The sequence below is a fragment of the Ammospiza caudacuta genome, chromosome 10 (genome assembly GCF_027887145.1).
Source record: "Ammospiza caudacuta isolate bAmmCau1 chromosome 10, bAmmCau1.pri, whole genome shotgun sequence".
NCBI lineage: Eukaryota > Metazoa > Chordata > Aves > Passeriformes > Passerellidae > Ammospiza > Ammospiza caudacuta.
In genome coordinates, this window is record NC_080602.1 from 6,493,382 (window position 1) to 6,516,002 (window position 22,621).

The 22,621-nt window shown below is 51.2% G+C and overlaps 1 protein-coding gene across 1 annotated transcript; it reads right to left on the reverse strand.

The window, feature by feature from the left end:
- Positions 1 to 19,729: 19,729 nt before the first annotated feature.
- Positions 19,730 to 22,232, reverse strand: LOC131561683 (thrombopoietin receptor-like). The gene is made up of 9 exons (XM_058811060.1): positions 22,194 to 22,232; positions 21,747 to 21,909; positions 21,455 to 21,584; positions 21,025 to 21,197; positions 20,779 to 20,921; positions 20,478 to 20,637; positions 20,224 to 20,311; positions 20,014 to 20,105; positions 19,730 to 19,932 (listed from the first exon to the last, which is right to left on the reverse strand). The coding sequence occupies exons 1-9, from the start codon at positions 22,230 to 22,232 to the stop codon at positions 19,730 to 19,732; spliced, it is 1,191 nt and encodes a 396-aa protein (XP_058667043.1).
- Between the last annotated feature and the right edge of the window lie 389 nt (positions 22,233 to 22,621).

A 22,621-nucleotide genomic window follows, 5' to 3' on the forward strand; every position in this document is an offset into this window, starting at 1 on the left:
ATTAAAGGTTAGCTCCTTCCTCCTCACTCCTTGAAGATTTATTTTTTTTATTGCCACCTAAAATGACATTGAAAATCAGTAACTTGAGAGGTTGGTGGCACGAGACCACAAGGCACGTGGAGCGAGTGATTTTGCAATGACACAGCTGAGCTGTGCCAAACTGCCTTGTGATTAGGCACTGCAGTAATCAGGAACTGACATTCCAACAGCCCATTTCTCTGCTCCCTTGGGAGCCAGTTACAGGGCACGTGGGGCCACTGACATTTTGCCTTGACCACTTGGTAACAGCGGTGTCTCAGTTATCACCCACAAACCTCTGACCGCACTCTCTGCTGCTTTGTTTGGGACTCAGAAGAAGGAATCCATGCCTTAATACTCTGTGGATACATCTTGTGATATGGGCAGGGCTTAGGGCTTTCAGGGACGACTTGCAGATCTCTCCCTACGTGCAGTTCCCAAGTGCAGCACTGCAGGTGGCTAAGGAACTACCAGTAACTTTCAGATGGATTTGCTGGCAGCCAGAAATGAGAATTCAGGACTCTGAAGCTGCAGCCCCAAAGAGCAGTGAGGTGCTCGCAGGCACCACCTTTGTTTTAGCAATGGAGAGCGAGTGAGCGCGTCCTTCTCTGAAAGGAACCGCTGCCCTCCGTGCCTTCCTTCTGGCAGCTGAGGAGGACAAAGTCCCAAATGTGTTCTGTGGGCTGGCACCAGTCTGTGCTTCTTGTGCCTTTTCAGCACAGCTCTGTCCAAAGCTCCAGCCACAGCTCACACCAGAGGGGAAAGCCCTCAAGTGCAGCAGAGCCTGCAGGGGCTGTTGACATTTACCTCTCCTCCTGTGGCAGTGTCGAGTGCTCTGTAAACATCTCCAAAAGTCCTAGAAACAAAACAGAAGCAGAGAAAGGAGAAGCTGTTTAGATCTTGCAGTGAAAGCCAGCCCACACAGGAGATCTCTGCTGGAAGTGTCAAAACCTGCAGGATGCAGGAGGGCTCTGCCAGGAGGCAGATGATGCATTTTCCTCTCAAGTGCATGGGCACTGGGCCTGTTCCTGAAGCACTGGGGTCCAATTTCTAAAGGGAGTTTAGTCTTTCCTCTTGGGTTTCACTGTCTAAACAGTGTGGTTCCTATCCTGACCACAGAGTGTTTCCCTCTTCAAACCAGGGGAAAGAATTGTTCCTGGGAACTGTTATCTCACAGCTTTGATAGGGCATAGGTTGATCTTTCAGGCAAGCAAGTTTCTTCTCTTTCCATTAGTGTGCCAGTATGATTTTGAGACATACACAAAATGCTAAAGAAATTAACACAGAGCTGTCCCACACTTGAGAGACAAGGAGACCTTCCAGGTCCTGTTCCTTGATGCAGGCAAGACCTCGGTAGCAAGGCATCTCTGACAATGCCTTCTGAGCCCACTCACAAATTCTGAGCAGCATTGAGAGATGGGACAATCTATCCCCAGCGTGTGATCATCTTTGCAGCTGGCCTGACTTCACGCTGGATAGACATTCCACCCCAAAAACCCCTGGCCCACGGCTGTGCAGGAGTAACTGCTGTTGGACTCACCCGCTGCCAATAAAATTCAGATGCGTGTATTTCATCAGGGGATTTTCAGTGGTGTTCACCATTCTCCCTGAGGGAAACAAAATGCAAGATGCTGACTTTAAAGCAGAGATCCCAGCTTCCAGGAGATACAAAAGGCAGCCCCAGCGCCTGGAGCTCTGAGCCCTTTGTGGTCGGCTGGGTAACAACAACCACAACCAGGCAGACAGCCCTGCAGCACAGGTGGCCAGCACAGAGACTGATTTGTACAGTCCTTTGAAGAGTTCTCTTGACAGGAAACAAAGCACAGGGACATACAATCCCAGGAGAGGAGGACATCTTCCCCACCTTCCAGCAGTTTGCCAAAGGAATGCCGTCCCATTTGTAAACCAGAGCAGCTCCAGCTGTAACCGATCCTGACGGGGCTTTCAGCATCAGGACCCTGACCTGTTTGTGAGCAGGCTGAGCTCAAAGCTGCCCCTCTCCCAGCTAAGGAAGGCTCCAGCCTCTGCAGTCCCTCCAGCCCTCAGGGACAGGGCACTGACCACAACAAGGCTGGCAAAGCCCAAGCATGAGCACTGACAGGCACTGATGGGAAGAAGCCAGAGTGAGCCTGAGCCCCGGACAAGCTGTTGCCCCCATTCAGGACACAACAGGATGGGCTTTGAGATCAGCCACACCGAGGCACAGATCAGTGCCCTTTTTGTCCCAACTGGTGATGGCAGACACAGAATCCACTGGGCTCTGGTCTCAGCCCCACCAGGTCTCTTATCTGAGAGCACAGCACTGGCAGCTGTTACGGGCAAGAAGCAGATTCATTGGGTTGTGCTGCAGAATCACAAAGGGCTTGATGTGTTTTCCTAGAGACTGATCTGAGCAGGGCCTGGGCCAATGGGTAGGATTCTAAGAGTCATGGGAAAGAGTGGGAATCAGGTATGGAAAAGTGCCATGGGTATGAGGGATATACCATGGCTGGGCTGGAGGCTCTCTCCTGAGAAATGCCTGCAGTACAGTTTTATCTGATCACGCCACTTGGATGTGTCTCCTGGACACATCTTGATAAGCATAAAACTAGAAGATTAAATAAAGTTTGTTATCAAAGTCTCTGTTTTTTCTTTGGGGGCACATGGAAAACACCTTGTGCTCTCTACTTGTCCTGTAACCTGATGTTCTTTCAAAGTAGTTCTTATTGACAAAAAGATAGCATTCTCTTCTTGACAAAAATATAGCATTCTCATGAAAATAAACTGCAGATGTAGTAGTGGTAACAGGAACAGTCATAAAAATGACATCAGTAAAACGTGGGGTAGAAGGGCTCCTTCAGGATGGAGAAAAACACAACAAAAAACCCCCACCAAAAATGAACAACAGAAAAGCAATCCTACCCCACCCCCCAAAAAAAAAAATCCCCAACCAAAAAGACAAAACTCCAAAGTCAGTCTATTTCTGTGAAGTTTTTTTGCTGTGATGACTGGTTGGAAGTCAGGAGTCTAAGGAGAATTTAGGAAGCTAAAAATTCTGTTCAGTTTGGCCACTAGCACACAGGACTTGCCTAGATCATTTGCTAGGTCACAGCCTTCTGCTGATCCAAGAACAATCCCTGCTTCAGCCTTTAGCAGAGAGGGAAGCTCAGGCAAACCCAAGCCAGTCCCAGGTGCCCTCAGAGGCAGCAGGAACACCCAGAGCTCTCTCGCTGCCTCGGAGCACAGCACTGCCTCTGGGGAGTCCTAAATGGCCCTGTGACACCGAGCTCAGGAGGAGCATTTGGTACAGCTCTGCTGACACCTGCACACAACACACTGTCCCTCAGATAAGAAACACCCCAGACATACCCAGCAGCTCCAGGTACTCCTCCTCAGTCTCCTGTTCCCGGGATGTGCCCGAGCCTGAGTTCCCAGGTTTCACAGAAGGGCTTCCTCGAGGTGATGCTGCTGCAGCAGCAGGTTCAGAGCCCATGATGTGCTGGACCTGGAGCATTTCTGGTGGGCACTGTTCCTGTGCCTCACTCCTAACTTGGGGTTCTTCATTGCCACACATTCCCTGCAAGTCTTCGCAGGCTGCCCGGTGAGATGTCAACACTTGCACCTCAAGTCAAACAGAACAAAGCAGTCAGACACTACAGCTTGTCCCTGTCAGCCAGGAGTCATCGACTGTGAGGAAAGGCAAAGAACAGATTGACAGGGGATACAACAGCTTGTTTCAATCCTCCATCTGGGTCACCAAGTTCCACTGTAAAAACACCTCAAGAAAAAAGGAGAGCAGGAACTGGCCAGCAGGAATCAATTTGGATGACTGCTGGCCAAAAGGCCAAAGGACAAGTTTCACTGTCCAGGGCAGCAGTTGAGATTCAGCACACCAGGAAATGTCCTTCAGAGGGACTGTGATACACACACTACAGCAGCATGGCACTCAGAGGCATGGCCCCACTCCCTGCTGCTCTGCACTGGAAAGGCAAGAAGGGCAGAAACCACCAGATTGGTGACTGCAGTGGCTGCATCCCTCTTTCACTCACTTGGTTTTGCAGAGACTGACGGAAGCGATTAAGTTTCTCTCTGATGATTTTCATTTCTTCCTCCAGCCGCTTATGCCTTGCCTTGATCATACTGTGAGCTGTCTGAAGCTCTGCATCCAGCTGTTCCTTCATGTTCTCTAACAAACAAAAGAGAGGATATTTCATGAGTGGAGTGGCTGCCACTCTTTCACTCACCTGGTTTTGTTGATCGCCCCTCTGCTGATGGAGATTCTCCTCTTGAATTCTTCCCATGTCTTCCTTGTTCTTTCTCTTCACTGCCATGATGTCACCCTGAGCTTCGGGCAGCTCTGCTTGTGGCTCTGCCTTGATGTTCTGTACACACAAAAGCAGAGCAAGGGACTGAGAGCTGCCATCAGGCTCAGCTTTTTTCCTCTTGCAGCCTCAAAATCACATTTATTCAGCCCCTTCTTTCTGCTTCCCTCCCCACATCCGCCTCCCCTGCAAACCTCCTGTCCCAGGGCTGATCTCTGCAGATTGCAAGGCTCTGTGCCTCCATTGCCTGTGGGACTCCTGGCCTCCTCAGTCCCAAGAGCTCTGGTTTATGCCCCTCTCTCTGCCCTTCCCTCTGTGCCCTGGCCAGTCAGGCTTACCTGGCCATTCTCCTGTGGCTCTTCCACCTGCTGCCTGAGCTGCTCTTCCTGCCCTCGGGCAGGGAACAGCTCTCCCTGAGTCTGGCATGGCAGCTCAGATGAGGCAGTGTGCTCCTGCTCTTTCTCTAGAAGCACCTGCACAGAAAGCAAGAGAAGATGGGTTTCAACTTCCCATACGCCCTTTGTGGGCCAAGACTCACAGACTGCTGGGCTCACACGTTCCCAAAGCACTGTGCTGCTGCTCTCCTGGGTCGTTCTCTGCCCGAGGGGAGGCACAGATTCCAAAGTGACCCTGGCCCTACAATCAGGGGCCATCTGGGACTGAAGCTCCAGCAGCCTCTCAGGCAGCTGACAGGGAAGGGGTGGCATTTCTCAAGGGTCTGGTGAGGGCCTCCCTCTGCTTCTGCCGTGTCCTGTTTGTCTTTCAGTAGTGACTGACTCCCCGCCCTGTCCCACAGCTCCATCCTGGCTCTGCAGGGCTTCCTGGGTGAGCTCACTCCTTGTGAGAGACACTTCTGGAGTTCACCTTCTCTTCAGGCCCGCACCAGCATTCCTCCTTCCTGACATCCACACTCTTGTTAGAAAACCGGGTCATTCAGGAGATAAGGATGCATGCAAAGATCTCTGATGGAAGTCAGAGAACCTCTATGGCCACCTCAGTATATGGAGGAGGACCAAGGTGTTTCTTCTCCCTCTTTTGTCAACGGAGAATTCTGACCAGCAGTAACAGAGTTTCTCATAAGGCCCCATTAACGAATGCACTTACACAGCCCTGGGGATGCCAGTGAAGGAAACCATGTGTCATGTATGGCATGGCATGTATGACCAGAGTCACCAGACCCCAGCTACAGCATGGGATAGTTCCACTCCCTTAAGACATGCAAAAATTTAAAGGACAAATGAAGGCTTCAGGTCAGAAAAGGCTGGAGTAGGAAAACATGACGGGAAAAAGCAACCATCTCTGGAGGGGGAAACATCTCTGCCTGCTCAGGATCAGTCAATGGAACTTGTCTCTACTTCTCTCCTGAAGGGATGCCTTTAGGTGAGCTTTGCATCTTCCACTGCTTTGGAGCAGAGCCAGGAAGATTAAAATAGATAGATAGACAGATCTCACTTTTATCATCTCTCTTTACTGTGCTCTAGTATTTACATTCTTTGAATGGAGAGAGATATAATTCTCTCTCCTAGGTTTTTTTAAGGGAAGGTAGTGAGAAACTCATAGAAGGAGAGAAAACAATTATTATCTCTCCTTGCTGTTCTTGTTTTTTAGTACATGAAGAATGTGTTATAGTGATTGTTTACTGAAAGTGATTTGTTAAGTGGATTTTATTGATAGTTGTCTAGACTGATTAGATAATTAGATAAAAGGCTGTGTGGAGACAGTCACAAGTTTTTCTTTCGTATGTTTTTAGTATAATATCTCTTTAGTATAGTTTTAATATAGTACTAGTGTAATATAACATAGCTTAATAAAGCATTTGTTTAAACTTCTAAATCATAGAGTGAAAGCACATTTTTCGCCACGTGGGGGTCACCCTGAATCAATCCTGTCCTTTCTGTCGCTACACACATCAGCACTCGGCAGCAGTGCCCCAACCAGCAGCCATCCTGAACTTGCTCTCCTGTTGCTTCAGTAACCCACACTCTTGGGGAATCTGGAGCATGTCGGTCCTTATGGAATGCAATCAGACCCAGAGCATTGCACTGGGAACGGCTCTCTTTGTGCATCTGTGCTCGGGCAAGTTCTTCGCTTGGACTCGGCCACACTGATGGTGCTGAAGTGGCTGGAATCAGAAATGCAGCCCAGCCCCTCCCAGCTCCTCTAATCTCTGAGCACCAGCTGGAATGCAAGGGCATTGATTTCCTACTCAGTTCCCAAACACAACACACACTGATTCCCTGGGCAGCCAAAAGACACGGGAGCCGTTAACTTGAAAAGGATGGGCAAGCCCTACTGGCTGGTCTGGCAACAGAACAGCTCGTTCTGCACCAACATCCCTGCCCTAAACTATGTGTTCTTGTGCAAAAATACTGCACTCTCCAGAACTGCCCTCTTGAAAACTAAAATTCTAGCAGAATTTCTGCCAGTGCTGTAAAAGTGTAGGAAAGACTGAGGAAAAAGCTCCCTTGCTCCCTGGAGAAGGAGAAATTGCACAAGGCTTCTCCTTCTAGCAAACAAACAAATCAACAAAATGTGAAAGTGTTACCCACACCAGTATCTAAAGCACTTGGATGCAGTGAAGGGATGTTTGGCAGGGAAACAGCCCTCGTGCTGAGCATTGGCTCTATGGATCCAAGGCAGGGATCTATGGAAGTCTGCCTGAAGGTCCCTCATGAGCCCCCATTGTCCAGGCTAAAGCTCCCTCAGCCCCTCCTCCCTGGCCTTGTGCTGCACCCCTTGCCCAGCTCCCCTGTCCCTCTGTGCCCACGCTGCAGCCCCTCCATGACTTTCTGCTTCCCAGGGCCCACAGCTGCACACAGCACTCCAGCTGTGGCCGCAGCGCTGCCCAGCACAGGCCACGCTCCCTGCCCTGCTCCTGCTGCCCCACTGCTGCTGGCACAGCCACCGTGCCCTTGGCCTTCTTGGCCCCCTGGCCCCACGCTGCCTCATCTCCAGCTGCTCACGGCCGCCAGCCCTGCGTCCTTTGGGCCCACGCAGCTCCCCAGCCACAAAGGTGCCCATTGCACTTCAGATACTGCAGGCACCATTGCAAGATGGCTTTCCTCTTCTACCACCTCATGTTCCAAGTGGATATCATAAAGTTTGATAGGAATAGGATTCTAAGTCACTCTGTTTAAATTAAAATGATCTAATTCAACTGTACAGGAAATTGCTCTTAATTAAATTTTCCCTATCTGCTGTCTGCAAGCATTTTTCTCTTTTCAAAACTAGGTTTTTAGTTCTTCAAACTCTGAGAAGGAAATTTAAAAATATCTATCTCTGCCTTTATTATTTTTGTTACAGGCATGAATATGGTTTTTCTTTCGGCCTTCCTAGCTGGCCCTCTACAGTCTACTGCTACTGGCCAAGCTCTCAGCTTGCTCTACAAGTCTTAATGAAATGTTCCTTTCTCACTCACCTCAGGATCTTCAGCGCTGCTGAATACATGCTTCAGGTGTCCTGTAGTGGGAAGGGAAAATGAACCAGATGCCATAAGAAAACTGCCTGGGGCTGCTGAATCCCACAGAACAAGTCAACCCAAACAGAGATGATTTCCCATTTCACAACATCCCTCCAGGAGACACATCTCATTCACACAGCCAGCAAGAGATCAGGACAATATTCTTGGTTGTGCCTACACTGCAGCCAGTTTAGCCAGGAAATTAATACAAATACGATCAAGCAAATGCAAAGTGTTTTTAACACTCAATGCTCCTGTTCTACCAAACACATAAGACAGCTTCTGAAATCTTCTCCTTCAGGTACTCTTTTTTTTTTCACTCAGTGTCATGCACTAATTCTGATTAACTTGCAGGAAACGGTTGCCCAGAAAAGCTTCCCCAAAATCCCCCAGAGGTGCCGCAGTTCTATTGTGGAAAAGCACAGCAGCACTTCCTTTCAAAGGGAACAACTATTTTAGCATTTAGTAAAAGATCAAGTTAGTCAAATACTTTCATGACAAAATTTAAAAAGAAAGAAGCTTTCTCTGAATTCTGGCAACAACTGCAGAATTTCTCGAAAGCCTTAAAGAAGGTCTGCCAGTCTACATTTTAAAAATGTCTTGCTTCTCCCAGCAACCTGAGGAAATGACAGACTCTGCTGCCACAGACTCTCCCGTGCAGGGAACGGAAGCCCTGCAGGTTCCCCTGCAAATGCTGCCCCTGTGGCTACAGACACCCCCTTTTAGCTGGACCTCTTGACAGGAGCTTTAGAAAACCACTGGCATCCTAATGCTCTTTCTCTTTCAAAATCAGAAACTCAGCCCCAAGAAAGAGCAGGAAGACATACAAAAGCCAGGTTAGGATACACCTAACCTAAGCAGAAGGGAAGCCTCTACTTACGTGCGAAATTTGTGAAATAATAAATGGAATAAGTAATGCCATATGCAGCAAAAGCTGCAGTGGCCAGATGGTTAATTATTGGCATTTCTGCAAATTTTCTAAACACTAAAAAAACAAGCCTCTTGTCAGTGGGCAGCTGCCTACTGACAGATGCTTTGACCAGGAAAGTTCTCCTGATCTGAGCAAGGCCTAGGGCTGCTCTGACACTCAGGCCTTCCGTGCACCAATGCAACCTTCTGATGCCACTATGACGATGGGGCAACCATTCCCTGACATCACAAAGGGACAGCTCTGTGTTGGTCTGTGAGTTTATGCAAAGCAATAACCAACCTTCCCTACAGAAAACACAAAAGAGCCTGGGAAATTCTCATCTGTCACAAAGCAGCAAAAATTCCCCTCATGGGTCAAACCCTGTTGTTCAGGGGATCCAAGAGGAACTCCAGGATTGCCCCAAGCACCTACAGCCTGTACCCCAACTGAGCACTCAGATGGGACACAAGCAAAGGAAACCAGACCAAGACAATGGCCCACAGCATTGCACATGCGAGAAATGACTCTCACTTTTAAAATTTTAAAGGTTTAGTAAACTTTAACAAAGGACTGAATAACGAAAAGTCGCATCATTGGGAGTCTCTGTGATTAGCAGCCACGTGCTCATCTACAAAAAGGATGCTCTGCCTTTTATGCCCTCAGCCCCTCCAAAAGTTTTGTCAGTCAACTCTTTCTCTGCTGTCCATTGGTGGAGATTACTTTCCTGCATCCCGACTGGAGGTCAGGTGTTGTTACACGCTGCCTGCTGGTCACAAGCCAGCCCTCCCCAAATGCCCTGACTACCCAGGCTGTTACAAGGGGACGGGAAAGAGGACTATGGGAGGATATATTACAATATAATCACTACTCATTTGAACATCCACATAACATCTGCTTCTTAATTGTCAGACCCAACCATTGCATTACTTGTCCAGAACACACAGAACCAGGAGAGAAGCCACTGTTGGCATCACAGCTGAAATGCTTCCTAACAAATCTCCCCACATATTTGCACCTTTATTGGACATGCCCAGGGCTCCGGTGCGGGTACATCTCTGCCTCTCTTCCCCTTTGGCAGCAGTCGAACTGGCAGCATCTGCCCGCCAGCAGCAGCTGCTCCCAGCTGGGAATGCCGCTGGCGGTGCTGATTTCCAGAGGCTTCTGTGTGCCAGGGGAAGCCAAGGCAGGAGCGGGTTGAACGGCGCTGGCGCTGCTGCTGCTCTGTGCCAGAGAGCCCCGGCTGGGCAGGGCACGGTGCCCACTGCGCTGCGGGCTCCTTCTCCTGCCACAGCTGGGCACACCTGGCAGCAAGGCATGACAACCTGTGGGCAAGCCAAGGGGTGTCTGGGGCTGCACTGCTCTGCACACACCCAGGACACCTGCAGCACAGAATTTTAACCCTCAAACAGGTAAACCAAAGGGAAACAGCTGGAAAAGATTCCATTTTGACCATTCTTACCTGCTCAACAGAAGTCTTCAAAATGAACGTTACCGAGCAGGGCCCAATTCCTGCTGCCAGCTCAGGGTTAGAAGAGAGGCAATCCTTGATCTCAGCACTGGGTGTGTGGGGAATCACTTCCCTAACACATGCACACCCAGCAATCTTACTAGTTTGTATCCATGGATCTAAGACATATTCAATACTTTGCTGAAACTCACAGGCTAAATATTCCCCCAAATTATTTGATTTACTGATTGATACTTATTGACTTCTTGATACTTAAATCACTTCTCTGAATTTACTGACAAGAGGAGTGTCCTGTAGGGCCCTACTGGTCATTGTCCCAGGTTCAGGAGGAGACCCATGCAGAAAATAAGCCAGGACAAAACTGGGCTTGCAAAGCAAATTCATTCTATTTGTTGCAGTAGCAAATAATACATACCAAGCCCTGGATTCCTAAAAATCTGCTGAGCGGGAGAAGGAGGTGGAGCGTGGTGCTCAGCAGCAGGGGCAGGTAGGCAGTGCACTTTCAGGACATCCCCTGGAGCAAAACCACGTGCATCTCATCCTTCTCACCCTTCCAGCTCAGAACCAGGCCTGGGATCTCCTGCTCAGGAGTGGAATTTCCCAGTTACAGCATCGGCTCACACATGGCTGGTGTGTGAGATGAGGCCATGAATCCAGGATTTAAAAGAACTGGAAGAGTTAAAATTTTAGCAAGATTTAGTTAGGGGGAAAGAGTATAGCAAGAAGAGTAGAAATAATAAGGGATAGTTACTTTTTATCAGATAAGGTAGTTAAGGCTAGGGTAATATATCACTTGCCTGTCTTTACTATGTTTAAAGAAGCGGGATGGGATGCGGATTTCTTTGTGACAAAGAAGAGGACCGTAGCCTGCACCTGGGCCCCGAAACCACAACTATAGCCAAGGGGTGTGAAAGCCTGCCAACAGATCATAAGGAAAGAGGTCAAATTGAGGAAGACGTCTTGGCCTTCATCAGAAGGAGACCATTCCCCACTTTAAAACCCACCAACCCATTTGAAGTGAAAGACTGCAGAAATGCGAAGGAACTTTGGACTCAATTATAATACATTTTAATTCAAAGGAGGGTAGGCAGTGTTATCTAATGAATATGTGTCAGGTTTTTTGGGATTTATATGAATGTGTAAGATATTTTAGATGAGTAGAGATGAGAGAGAGAGCCAGTGATTCTTCACACATGTCTTTAGGAGACAACTCCTCCTGTGCCTGGCTGTAATAAACACACCACCTTCTACCTTTAACTGTGGGGAGTTCTATTCCACACCTCATTTGCTGACCGCGGCAGGAACGCTTCCCTGCTCCAGCGAGAACATCCGGGCTCTGGACGTCTCTGGGCGCTGCCAGGACATTCCTTTCCTGGAGGCACCTCCGCTCTCGGCTGCTCCTCGTGGGGGACAGACAAGACTGCTGGCACTGTGGAGAAAGGAACGTTTAACTCTGTATAAAGTAACCCGTAAGGCGTATGCAGGGGAAGGGCTGTTCACAAGTCACACAGAGATGTCCTGTGCACAACGTACGCCTGTGCAGTTTGGGCTTGGGTCTGGCTGATGGCAGAAAGGATTTGCTGTGTCAATAAGGACCTGCTAGCAATTCTGGGGGTGAATTGAGCAAATCCTGTTTTATTGCTGCTGTTTTTCCTGTGTGTTGTAATTGTGGTTGTGTTTTCAGTGTGTGAATGTTTGAGGAAGATGATGTGGGTGGATGCCAATGTGGTGTATGGTGTGTGTCGTGTTGAGAAGAGTGAGCTCTCTGTCCCCTCATAAAGAGATATTCCCTTCCCAGTGAGCCTGTGTGTGTGGACTTTCTAGTTGCAGGGATTGGTGCTCCCTGTGACACCTGGTGCTTGGGTATACAGGGGGGTTGAATGATTTTTCTCACACATTGTGGTCATTTGGGACTGCACGGTTGTGTTTGGGGAGATTTCAGGATTTTGTTTGCAACAAGTGCAGCAATTTATGCAGAAGACTACAGTGTGGTGATTTATTATGCTGAACTATGGCAGTTCATGTCTACTGCCCCCCTCTCCGAGCATTTACAGTCTCCTGCCACGAGGAGGACACTCTCTTTCCTCCCCTGGACATCCTCTTTCCTTTCCTGGACACTCCCTTTCTCTCCTGGAGCTGTTCTCCATTAAAGTTGTAGGACTTGGTCCTGGGAAGAGAGAGCGCCTCTCGTCTTTTGCTTTTGTCCTTGTCAGTGTCACTGGGCCCAGAGCTCGCCAAACTGATCCCCCACCAGATGAAAACTGACAAATGGTCCCATATACACAGCTCAAAAATTGGCCACATTTTTGATGGACTGGGGTGTTCGCCACATTTTGGAATTCCCTATTCCTACACAGGTCAGGCAATTGTTGAAAGGACGCACCACACTCTAAAACCATTCTACATCAAGAAAACGGGGAGTGGCCCAAGCAACACCCCAGATGAGGTTGAGCAAAGCTTTATATGTCTTTTTGTTTTTAATAGCTCATTTGCAGGAACTAATCCTCCAATTTTTAGGCACTTTTCAAACAGCACACAGGAAAAATTGAAAGCAAATCCGGCAGTTTTGATCAGAAACCTTGAGTTAGGACAAACTGAAGGACCATTTTCACTAATCACTTGGGGCAAAGGGTATGCTTGTATTTGCACAGGTGCTGGACCTAAGCGGGTCCTGGTGAAGGATGTGAAACTGTCTCATACACAAGAGCACACCGACAATTCCACCAGCAGGGAAATGAGCACGCAGACGTGAGCCGCACGAGAAGCTACGGTGCATGCCAGGCGTTCCCCGTTCAACCTGTGAAAGCTACAATTCTGGAGTTTGATGTTGATTTTTGGACTGGGAAAATGGTTTGTATCATAGAGCTCTTTCAGCAAAAGCGTGGTGTCCATTGTGTTCCAGAGAATTCTAAGATATCCAAATTTGTAAAAATTGAAGGTTAGAGGGACAGTTTAGTGTCCTGTAGTTGGCCAGTCCCTAAACAAGCGCTAAAAGATTTGCTTGAGAACTGAAATAGATGGGGAAGCTTTTGCCAAAAAACAGCTGAACAGGAACATGGAGCTTGATCAAATGATATACTGGCACTTGTTGGTTTTGCTTGCTTGCTTTTGCATGCATACGTGCCTGTAGATCAACCAAAAATGAATGTTTGCCTTGCTTTAGCCAAGTCAGCAGGCTCAGACACCGTGTGTTTGACCCATTTCAGCCCAGACAAATCCTTTGCAACCCGTCTGGTCGGTGTGCCTGTGCCAGCCAAGGAGCAGCCAATACCCAATCGTGACAAATATTGGTGTGAGGCTGCCAACGAGACCAATCCCATAACCAGCTGACATCACTGGGCCCCTGATCTTCTTAAAGCACCTTCTGAACCTCAAGAATTGGAATTCTTGGTTCATTGGTGATGGAATTTTGTGCTGAGTTTCAGTACCAGGGAGATCCACAGTTGAATGTTACTCCCCATCATCCTGAGGACAGATACTCCAGTTTGTGGTGCAATTGTACTACCCCAGTGCCCCCTAAGGGTGAAACTGCTGATGGGTAGATGACCTAGATGAGTCCCCACATCAATTAGCAGCAGAATATTGGCTCATTTGTGGAGATAGAGCCTGGCAGGACATTCCCTCAAAAATTAAAGTGGCCCATGTAGCATCAGTCAACTCACTGTGATAGCACCTATCGTTAAAAAAGTCATCAAGAGAAAACACAGAGAAAAAAGATTTGCCCATCATTATCAAGAAAACTGGAATAGCAATTTCAGACCCTAGGGCCCTGCAAAATGAGGTACATTGAATTTATTTCTACATCAACTTGCCTTGGGTGAGGCATTGAAACCATTACACCGATTGGGGTGTTGGCTGAAGAAAGGAGACAGTGCTACTTCCATTGCAATTAGTGACATGAGGACTGATGTTAGTGCTGTCAGACATGCAACCTTACAGAACAGAGCAGCAACTGATTTCCTTAGCAGCCATTCCATGTGTTCAGTGTCACCCCCATGTTCAACACTGTCACTGTCAGCTTTGACAGCTTTTGGACTGTGTTTGAGAAGTCAATTTTTTCTGACTGTTGAAGGGCTTTGGGGCCCAGAGTTCTTGTTAGGAACAAGGGATGAAGCGTGTGAGCCATGCAGTTGTTGGACCAGGTGTTTTGTGTAAGTGGTGGGAAGGGTTTCTTCCTTTCTGTTTCTCTTTCAAGGGGAATATTAATGTTGCCCCTGAGTCTTCAGGAGGGGAGCCTGTGGACAGAGCTGCAGCAGAGGGAGCTTTGCCTGGCACCGAGAGCTGTGGGAACAATCCCCAGGAGCCCGAGGAGCCTGGTAAGGACAGAGCCCCCACTGGTTTAGAGAGGTGTGAGATGGCTGCTCTGAGCCTGCCTCTGGCAGGGAGGGAGATGAGAAGGGTTGAGTTCCTGTCTGCAGCCTTGGTGCTTCCTGGTGCCTTGAGTTCAAATCCTGCGCTGGCACAGCCTGCCTGAGCCCTGCCCTCCACGCTTCTCCAGAGGCTCTGACACTGAGTCCTCTGAGGGAATCCACAAAATTAGAGAGTTTTGGGAAAGCTGCAAAAGGCAGGTCTCAGATACAGCAGAACTGTGATTAGAGCCAAGCAGCAGCCGTGAGATAGGTCAGCAGAAAAATTATTTAAACTGCAGAAGAGCAAGGACAAATAGAACAATGGTCTGTGTATTAACGCTGGTCTAGAATAAATCTCCAAGCTACAGAAAAGTTTATCTAGCAAGATATTGGGAATGTTGAAGCTTAATAATGGAGCTCAGTGCATTGTGTTTTAAGGCTTACTAGTAGGTATTGTCTTCGAAATACACAAGCACTGTTTTAACCAAAGGTACCCGTGCTTATAGTGATTGGATAGAACTACTGTCAATATGCTTTTACTTTGTGTAATTGGTCAAAAAACTTTTAAAGTAAGTTTTAACATTAAGTTCTTTGTCTGCTGCCTGGGATGTGAGCTGCTGGCATCTTCCCATTGTCATAACCATGTAATGAGACTGATGCTGGAAAACAAACAGCTCGAGGAGCGTTCCTCAGCAGCCCCGGCCCGCTCGTGATTTCTACATAGCCCCTGCCAGCGCCAAATGGCACGGCTTGATTTGCAGGGCAGACAGTCTTAAACATCTGCAATATCCTATCAGAGTCCTAGTTTGGCTTCATTCAAGGAAAGAGGAGAGTGCACCTAACACGGACCACTCGTTAGGTAATATCTTCCACCTTGCCCTTGTACCCCTACAGAGAGGCTGTCTGCAAAATGCCCAGAACACCCTCCAAATCTGCAGCAAGGACAGGAAAAGCAGGCAGAGAGTCTTTCTGTTTTCAAGGTCCCCCTTCCTAGGCGACTTGACCCTTTCTACCTGATTCTCACTTGAGATCTACCCATGATAGAGCACTGCAGGAAAACACTTTAAAGGGTCATTAACCAGAGCCTGCTTGGAAAGCAAGGGTAGAAACTCTTTCCCTCCCTGATGGGATGCGGGCCGGCAACTGCAGCTCTGAAGATGTGCAGCTGCTCCTCTCTGGAGAGGCCATGGAAGGGCTGTGATGGTCTACGGGAACCAGAGGAATGATGAGCTCAGGGTGGCATTTGAGCTTCATGGGAACAAGCAGAATGAAGAGCTCACAGTGGAGATGAAATTTGCCTGTGCCTGGCTCCTCTGAGGAAACCCCAAGAAGTCCAAATGAAGCAAACACCTTCTCCCAAGAAGCTAGGAAACCTCAGAGTCCTGAGCACCTGCCCTTAGCCTGGAAAGGCCAGGAGGCAGCTCTAAATCCTCAGGTGAGGCAGCACTGAGGTCCTGGTATGAGAGCGCTGTGTAGCAGTGTTGTCCAGAGCCAGTGCCAGGAAGTTCTGGGAGCTCCAGTCTATGAGATTCAGTTCTACAATTTGAAAGAGCAATGCAGGTCACACCATGATGGCTAGAGAGCCCTGCCCTTCACCCGTGCTGCTGCAGCAGGTGTGGGTGCACATGTGCACACACACACGTGCAGGTGAGGGGCAGCCTTCTGAGTGTCACTATGCCCAGCTGCTGGGGCCAGGTACCCTGCTCCAAGGCATCTACACCGTGCCCTAGACCAGTGTCCCGCTAAGGCCACACAGGGACACTCCAGAAGGGGTCTGTGCTAGCCTGGGTACACCAAATAATACAGACAGCCCAGTTACACTGTCCTAGGAACAGCAATCCAGTGCAGAATGTTCTGGATGCCCAGCACTCAACCCTGCAGCCTACTTACAGTAGTCGTTGAACATCTCTGGTGCATCCATGACCCGTTCTGGCTTTGAGGGAATATTTCTGCTATTCTTCCTGCTGGATCCAGGTGCCATTTTCTGACTGTAGAGCACTTTCAGGTTATTCTGACAGCCTGTGTGCAGGGGAACAGGTTTGTTAACCTGAGTTAGTTTCCTCCCAGCTGAGTACTGCTCACCCAACTAGGAATCCCTTGGAGTGAAAATAAAGTCCTAAGAGAAACACTCACAAGCCTGCAGTGCACTAAAATCACGGGCAGTATGAACTGCTGAACAGGGGTGAGCTACAATTTCCTCATTTATGGAAACAAATTTGACAAACACTTGGGTTTTTGAATCCCATTATATTTAGTTGCAGTTTAAGCTAGAAAGTGCACAGCAGAGGGTTTGATGCTCTTACAGACTTCAGGAAGGTTTGGAACCTGCAGTATAGGTGAAATGTCACCCACATCTTTTCATAAAAATCCTTTCTTTAGGATTTTTCCCCCTTCTGAGGAGCTGTGGCCTCAGCAACCAAAGGTAAACAATGGTTATCTGCTGCTGGGGAATGCAACAGGTGGATGTGTGATTGGTCTCGGGTGGATGTTTGGATTTACTGACCACTCAAGGCAGAGCTAGGTCTCGCTCTCTGCTGAGACACAGCCCTTTGTTTATTCATTCTTTTTCTATTCTTAGCTTAGCTAGCTTCTGGGAACTTTCCTTCTATTTCTTTTAGTATAGTAATAATGTAATATATATCATAAAATAATAAATCAAACCTTCTGAACATGAGGTCAAGATTCTCGTCTCTCTCTCCACCCTGAAGACCCTTGCAAGCCCTGTAACAGGTGACCAACTGGCAGTCATAGCAACTCTCTTAAATAAATTCACTCTAACTGTTATGCCCTCCCTCGACCTCAGGAGCCTTAAGAAAGGAGACTCCAGCCTGCACAGCTCTCAGAAACCAGTTGATTTCTCCTGTGACCACACACAGAGCCTCTGTGTTGCTGTTCCCCTGACCTGATCTCTCCTGCTGATTCAGCTCACACAGAGCCTGTACCATACCTTCTGGAGCATTCTGTGGTTTTCCTCTGAGGTGGAGGATTTTTGCCTCTTCTACATCAAAACCATTCAGATTCACTGCCCAGGCTTTCTGTTGCTCCTACAGAGACAAATCACCCTCAGTGCAATGCATTTAAACAAGTCCCACACTGCAATTTAAACAGACACCTAAGTCCCCTTCTCTTAGAATCTGAAGATGTTTGCCTGTGCTGCAAGGGTCAGTCACACAGAGGCAGGTCAAAGCAGTTTTTCCTCAGACTTTCATACATTGTCCTGCTCACATTTTCACACAATGGCAAATTCAGTGTCATTGCCAGTGCGAAAAGCCACAGCCACAAAGCGACCAAATGCTTCACAAACAGATTTCAGAAGACAGTGTAAAACATTCCAGAAGTGTTCCCTGTGCAGACATTGTCCTAGAATAGCTACCACCAGCAGTTTCACTTTGCATAGGCTCACAGCTTTGTGTTTGTGTTGCCTGCTACATTTTAAAGCCTCATTAGTCAAAAGCTAAATTTTGCTACCAGAAGCAGCATAGGCTTAGAGTGCATGGCAGTCTCTACAGCTTCACTCTCATCCTAAGCTCCTGAAGCCCAGAGCTGCAAGTAGTGATGGCTGGGACTTGTCAGTCCCGTGTGCCCACTTGATAGAACCTATTGTTCACTGCTCTGTAAAGGGGCAGGAAGGAGAAGCGGTTGTTGAAGTAATTGTAACTTAGCAACATGCTCACCTTCTTGGTAGGGGAATCCTCAGCAGGGTCATTCTCTTTGCTTAGGAGGAAATTTGCCATCTCCATCTGCATAATGCTGCGTTTGGGAATGTAGCGATCCCCCCTGGCCTTTGTGGGGTAGCTTTGAATTTTGGATCCAGATTTACCTGCATTCACATATGAAAATATTGTCTTACAGCTATTTAACAGCCTGTATTAGAGCTTTCACAAGAGCAAACCCAACACTCTTCCACATCACACCCACCAGACAAGTAGGACTCTGAGGTCTCATGCCACACAGTCACAACTAACTTATATTTTCCTCCCTGCCACCAAGTTGGTTAGGGACAGTGTGGTGCAACTCCTTGGGTCTAGTGCAACAATTCCAGAGTCCAGAGATAAGGGGAAGATACAAAAACGCTCACAGGATGTAAAGCTGTCAGCTGACAGTCCCGCCCACACTCGTCCTAGCATACAGCTGTGCCAGCAAGGCTCAGCTGGGCGAACAGCAGCTGGCCAGCCCCAGTGCTCAGAGCTCTGCCCCTCATGCTGGCAAGGAGGTGGGTGGCTGTCAGGAGCACAGCCCACCTCCTCCTGCCTGAGCAGCAGCCGGTAGGGCAGCGTGGCAGGGAGCCCAGAGCCCCGTGGCTACGGACAAGCAGCCTGGGCCAGGCTCCCACACTCAACCTCTGCCGCCGGTGGCCGGCGCTCACCGGCTGTGGTGGACGGCATCTTGCTGGAGCTGTGGGAGCGATTGGCCGGCTTCAGGGGCGACACGCCGACAGGGCTGGGCCCGGGGCCGCTCTCCTTGGCCTTGCGCTGCCATCGCGCAGGCGGCGCGTTCGGGATCAGCGTGTCCAGCTTCAGCAGCCCGTGCAGGTCCGCCTCCAACAGGAACTGCGCCGTGGTCCTGCGGGCGGGCGGGGTTAGCCGTGCCCACCGGCCGGGCTGAGCCTACTCCGACAGCCCCGCCGGCCTCCCCCCACCGGACCGTGCAAGCGCTCCGGCCGCTCCTCCCCGCCAAAGCACACCCCCACTCTCCCCAGCTGCTCCTCGGGACACTCCGTCAGCCGATACGCCCTCCCTCCGCTCCTCGGGGCTCCTTGATCAGCCGGCACCTCTTCCAGCCGCTCTTTGGGGCTCCCTCCGATAAGCGACATTCTCCCTTCCCCTGCCCGCCTCACCACAGCCTCCCCTCTCGGGACTGCGCCTCCAGGCCGCCTCTCCGGCCCTGTGGCACGCTCACCTCAGCGGCGCCGCCGCCGCTCGGCCGCCCCGCAGCATTTCAAATGGCGGGCGGACGGGGCCGCGCTTGGCCGCTTCACACCCACCGGCCGCGCACTGTCCGGCGACGGCCGCGCGACGCAACGCGATTGGCTGAGCCGCGGGACGGGGCGGAGCGCTCCGCGCGTGAAGTGAGGGGGCGGGACCGGGGGCGGGACCGGGGACGGGACCGGGGACGGGACCGGGCGGGACCAGGGCGGGGCGTTCTTGCTAAGGTGAGGCGATCCGGGCCGGGGGCGCGGCGGCGCAGGAGGAACCAGGCGGGGGCGCGGGGGAAAACAGGAGTTTATGGCGGGGTGGGTGCGGTCATGGCTGCCCGCGGCTCCCAGCCGCTCATGAGCAGGTAGGACTGGTTGGCGATGTCGGTGCTGGACAAGCGGCCCCCAGCGTGCTCCGGCGGCGGGCCCGCCTCACGCCGCGGGCCGGGCAGCACCTCCAGCAGGCAGGGCAGGACGGTCTCCTCCGGCGGCTGCTTGTCGAAAGCATGGCCTGGGGCGACATGGAGTGGACGGGGTAGGGGCTGCCCTTCGAGCTGCCCCCGGGAGCAGCTGAGTCGCCCTGCCCACCCACTCACCTGGCCGTGCTTGCTGCTTTCCTGGAGGAAGCTGCCCAGAGCACGGTGCAGCTCAGGAACGGGCGGCCAGAGTTTCTGCTTCATGTTGCTGGCTACGCAGGAAGGGGCATCGAATTGACCCTCAGACTTGAGGTGCCCTAATGCCCCATGCAAGGTGCCCAGGCTTGGTGCTGGACCCCCCCGCCTGCCCCTGGCACAGCCCTTACCTGTAGAGGGAGGGGAAGGTGCAGCGCAGCCCCAGGAGCACTGCTGAGAAGAGCAGCGGCACCACCGTAACACTGGGGATGAGCCAGCCTGCATCGGAGGAGGAATGCCGGAACTGTAGCCTTTCCCAGAGCCACCATCTCTGAGCCCCTCGCAGCCCCCTGCCCCGTGCCCCCCTCCCCATTTCCAGCACTGTCCGCCTCTTGCCGTCAGCCGTGTGGCTCCTGCGGCCGCGGCCTCCAGCCCTGCCCCTTACCCGCATCGGCCACGGCATCAACCACAACGGGTTTGGGCCCGGCGCTCCAGCTGCCCCGGTACCACGGCCCGCTGGGCCGGGCCCGCACCTGCGCGGGGTAGCGGGAGCCTGGCCGCAGCTCCAGGACCTCGTTCCTCGCTGCTCGCGGAACCTGCAGGACCTGCGGGGCAGAGCCGAGCTGGAGGCAGGGCTGCTGTGGGCTGGCACCAAGGGGCGGGTCCCGCTTGGCCCGACCCCGCGCCTGCCGTGTGTCAGCAGCGGAGGGGTCAGCGCTGCTCGGGGTACCCTGGGCAGGCCTTGCCTTCCAGTCATGGCTGTTCTCCATGGCACAGCGGACCTGGTAGTCCAGCTGCTCTGCAGGCAGCTCCAGGGGCGGCAGCCACTGCAGGCTCAGCCGGCCCTGCGACGCTGTTGCCTGCACAAGCTGTGGGGCATCTGTGAGCACTGCTGGTGTTGGGGATAGGCATTTGTCGCTCCTGTGAAACGGGACAGGGGACACTGTGTCCCCTGTGAGCCAAGCAGGGGCTGCGGTGGCACTGGGACTCACCAGCCTGGTGCAGCCAAAAGGGCTCCTTGAAGTAGCTGAGTGTGGGCAGCATGTGGGTCCTGGTGACATTCACCAGGACAGAGATGGCACTGCCAGCCTTGGGCTGGAAGGTGCAGGCATAGGTGCCCTGTGCCCCCCTGCTTACCTCCTCGCACTGTTGCCATGCATCTTCCCTGTGGGAGGAGTGGGGAGCCAGAGTGTCTCACCAAAGCATACCCACAGCCAGCAGTCCTCCTGCTCTTCCCCAGGAAAGCTACTGCTGCTTGTAGTTGGAGGTGCAATGTGGTGAGGGGGTATGAGATTGGTGGTGGAAGGGCAGGACAGAGCAGGGCATGGGCAAGGGGCCCAGTGTGGGATATTGGGACGCAGCAGAACCAGTGGTCTCTGGGATGTGCCTGCATGGGTGCCACCTGCCTGCCATGCCCCTTACCTTGTGCCAGCCCCGCTCGGAGGTGGCCGGTAGAGGAGCTGGTGGGAGCTGTGGGGCTCTGCAGGGTCCCAGCCCCGCTCGCAGCGCACGTGCCGCAGGTCAGGGGTTCTGCAGCACAGCCCGATGTCTCCTGGGCAGGGAGAGCCAGGACAGGGAGGGGGCTGCTTCCCCTTGGCCCCCCAAAACTTGGGAGTCACACCTTGCTACAACAGGACCCCCAGCCCTGCAGCCCCAGGCGTGGGTGCCTCCCTGCTGCTGCTGCCAGCACCCTGCAGAGGGGATGGCTGCTCACCGGAGGAGTGGGGGGTCTCTGCAGCCAGAGCCTGCGACCAGGGCCCCCAGACGCCGTCCATGGAGGTACCGTCGGGCTTGCTGCGCAGATGGTACAGATGTGGTACCTCACCCCTGGCTCCAAGGCCCCGGAGCACCACCCAAGTGTTGGCCTGGACCAGCCTCTGCAGGAGAGGGGCCAAGCTGAGGAGCAACTGCAGGCTCCAAACGCCCCTGCCCATCCCTGACACCTCTATGTACCTGTCCCAGTGCTGCTCATTTCAGAGGGTGCTGCCTTGGTGGAGAGAAAAATCAATCTTCTGCCTTTCAGGGAGCTGAAGGAGAAGGGACTCTTCACCATCCAACACCTGGCTGGGTCCCATTCAGAGGTCCTGCTTTGAAGCCTCTGTGAGGTTTGCTTGGCAGTTACCAGCGAGGTGAGAACATTGTTCTGAATTGTCCCCCATACTTCATACACGGTGTGTAGAGTAGGTATGTGCTTGTTCATCTCTATGTGTGCTCAGGGTCTGCCTTCATTTCTGGTTTTAGACCTGAGATTTCTAATTTCTGTCAGCTATCTGTAGGATCTGTGGGCACATGCAGCTGTATTTACTGGCAGGTCGGGTATCTGACACTCATCTTTGAGTGCAAAGGCAGAAATTGAGACACTGATGATGTTATTTCCCAGAGTCCCAGTTTCTGCCCAAGCTGTAATTCAACAATGCAAATTATTCTGTAGACCTGAGCCTGTGTTTTCTGTTTCCTGGCTGAGTGCTTCAACTGCTGGTGTTGCTTTTTGGAACAGGAGCACCTGACTCTTTTATCTTTATGACTTGTGCCTTGATGATTTGAAAGCAGCCCTTGCTTTAATTTTCTAGTAAAAGGGCCTAAACTGAA

Coding starts and splice junctions, on each gene's coding strand:
- LOC131561683 (XM_058811060.1), bottom strand. CDS start 22,232: ATGAACAAGCACATACCTACTCTACACACCGTGTATGAA. Junction 21,585..21,746: donor AGAGACCCCCCACTCCTCCG/GTGAGCAGCCAT, acceptor CTCCCTGCCCAG/GAGACATCGGGCTGTGCTGC. Junction 21,198..21,454: donor CCGAGCGGGGCTGGCACAAG/GTAAGGGGCATG, acceptor CTCCTCCCACAG/GGAAGATGCATGGCAACAGT.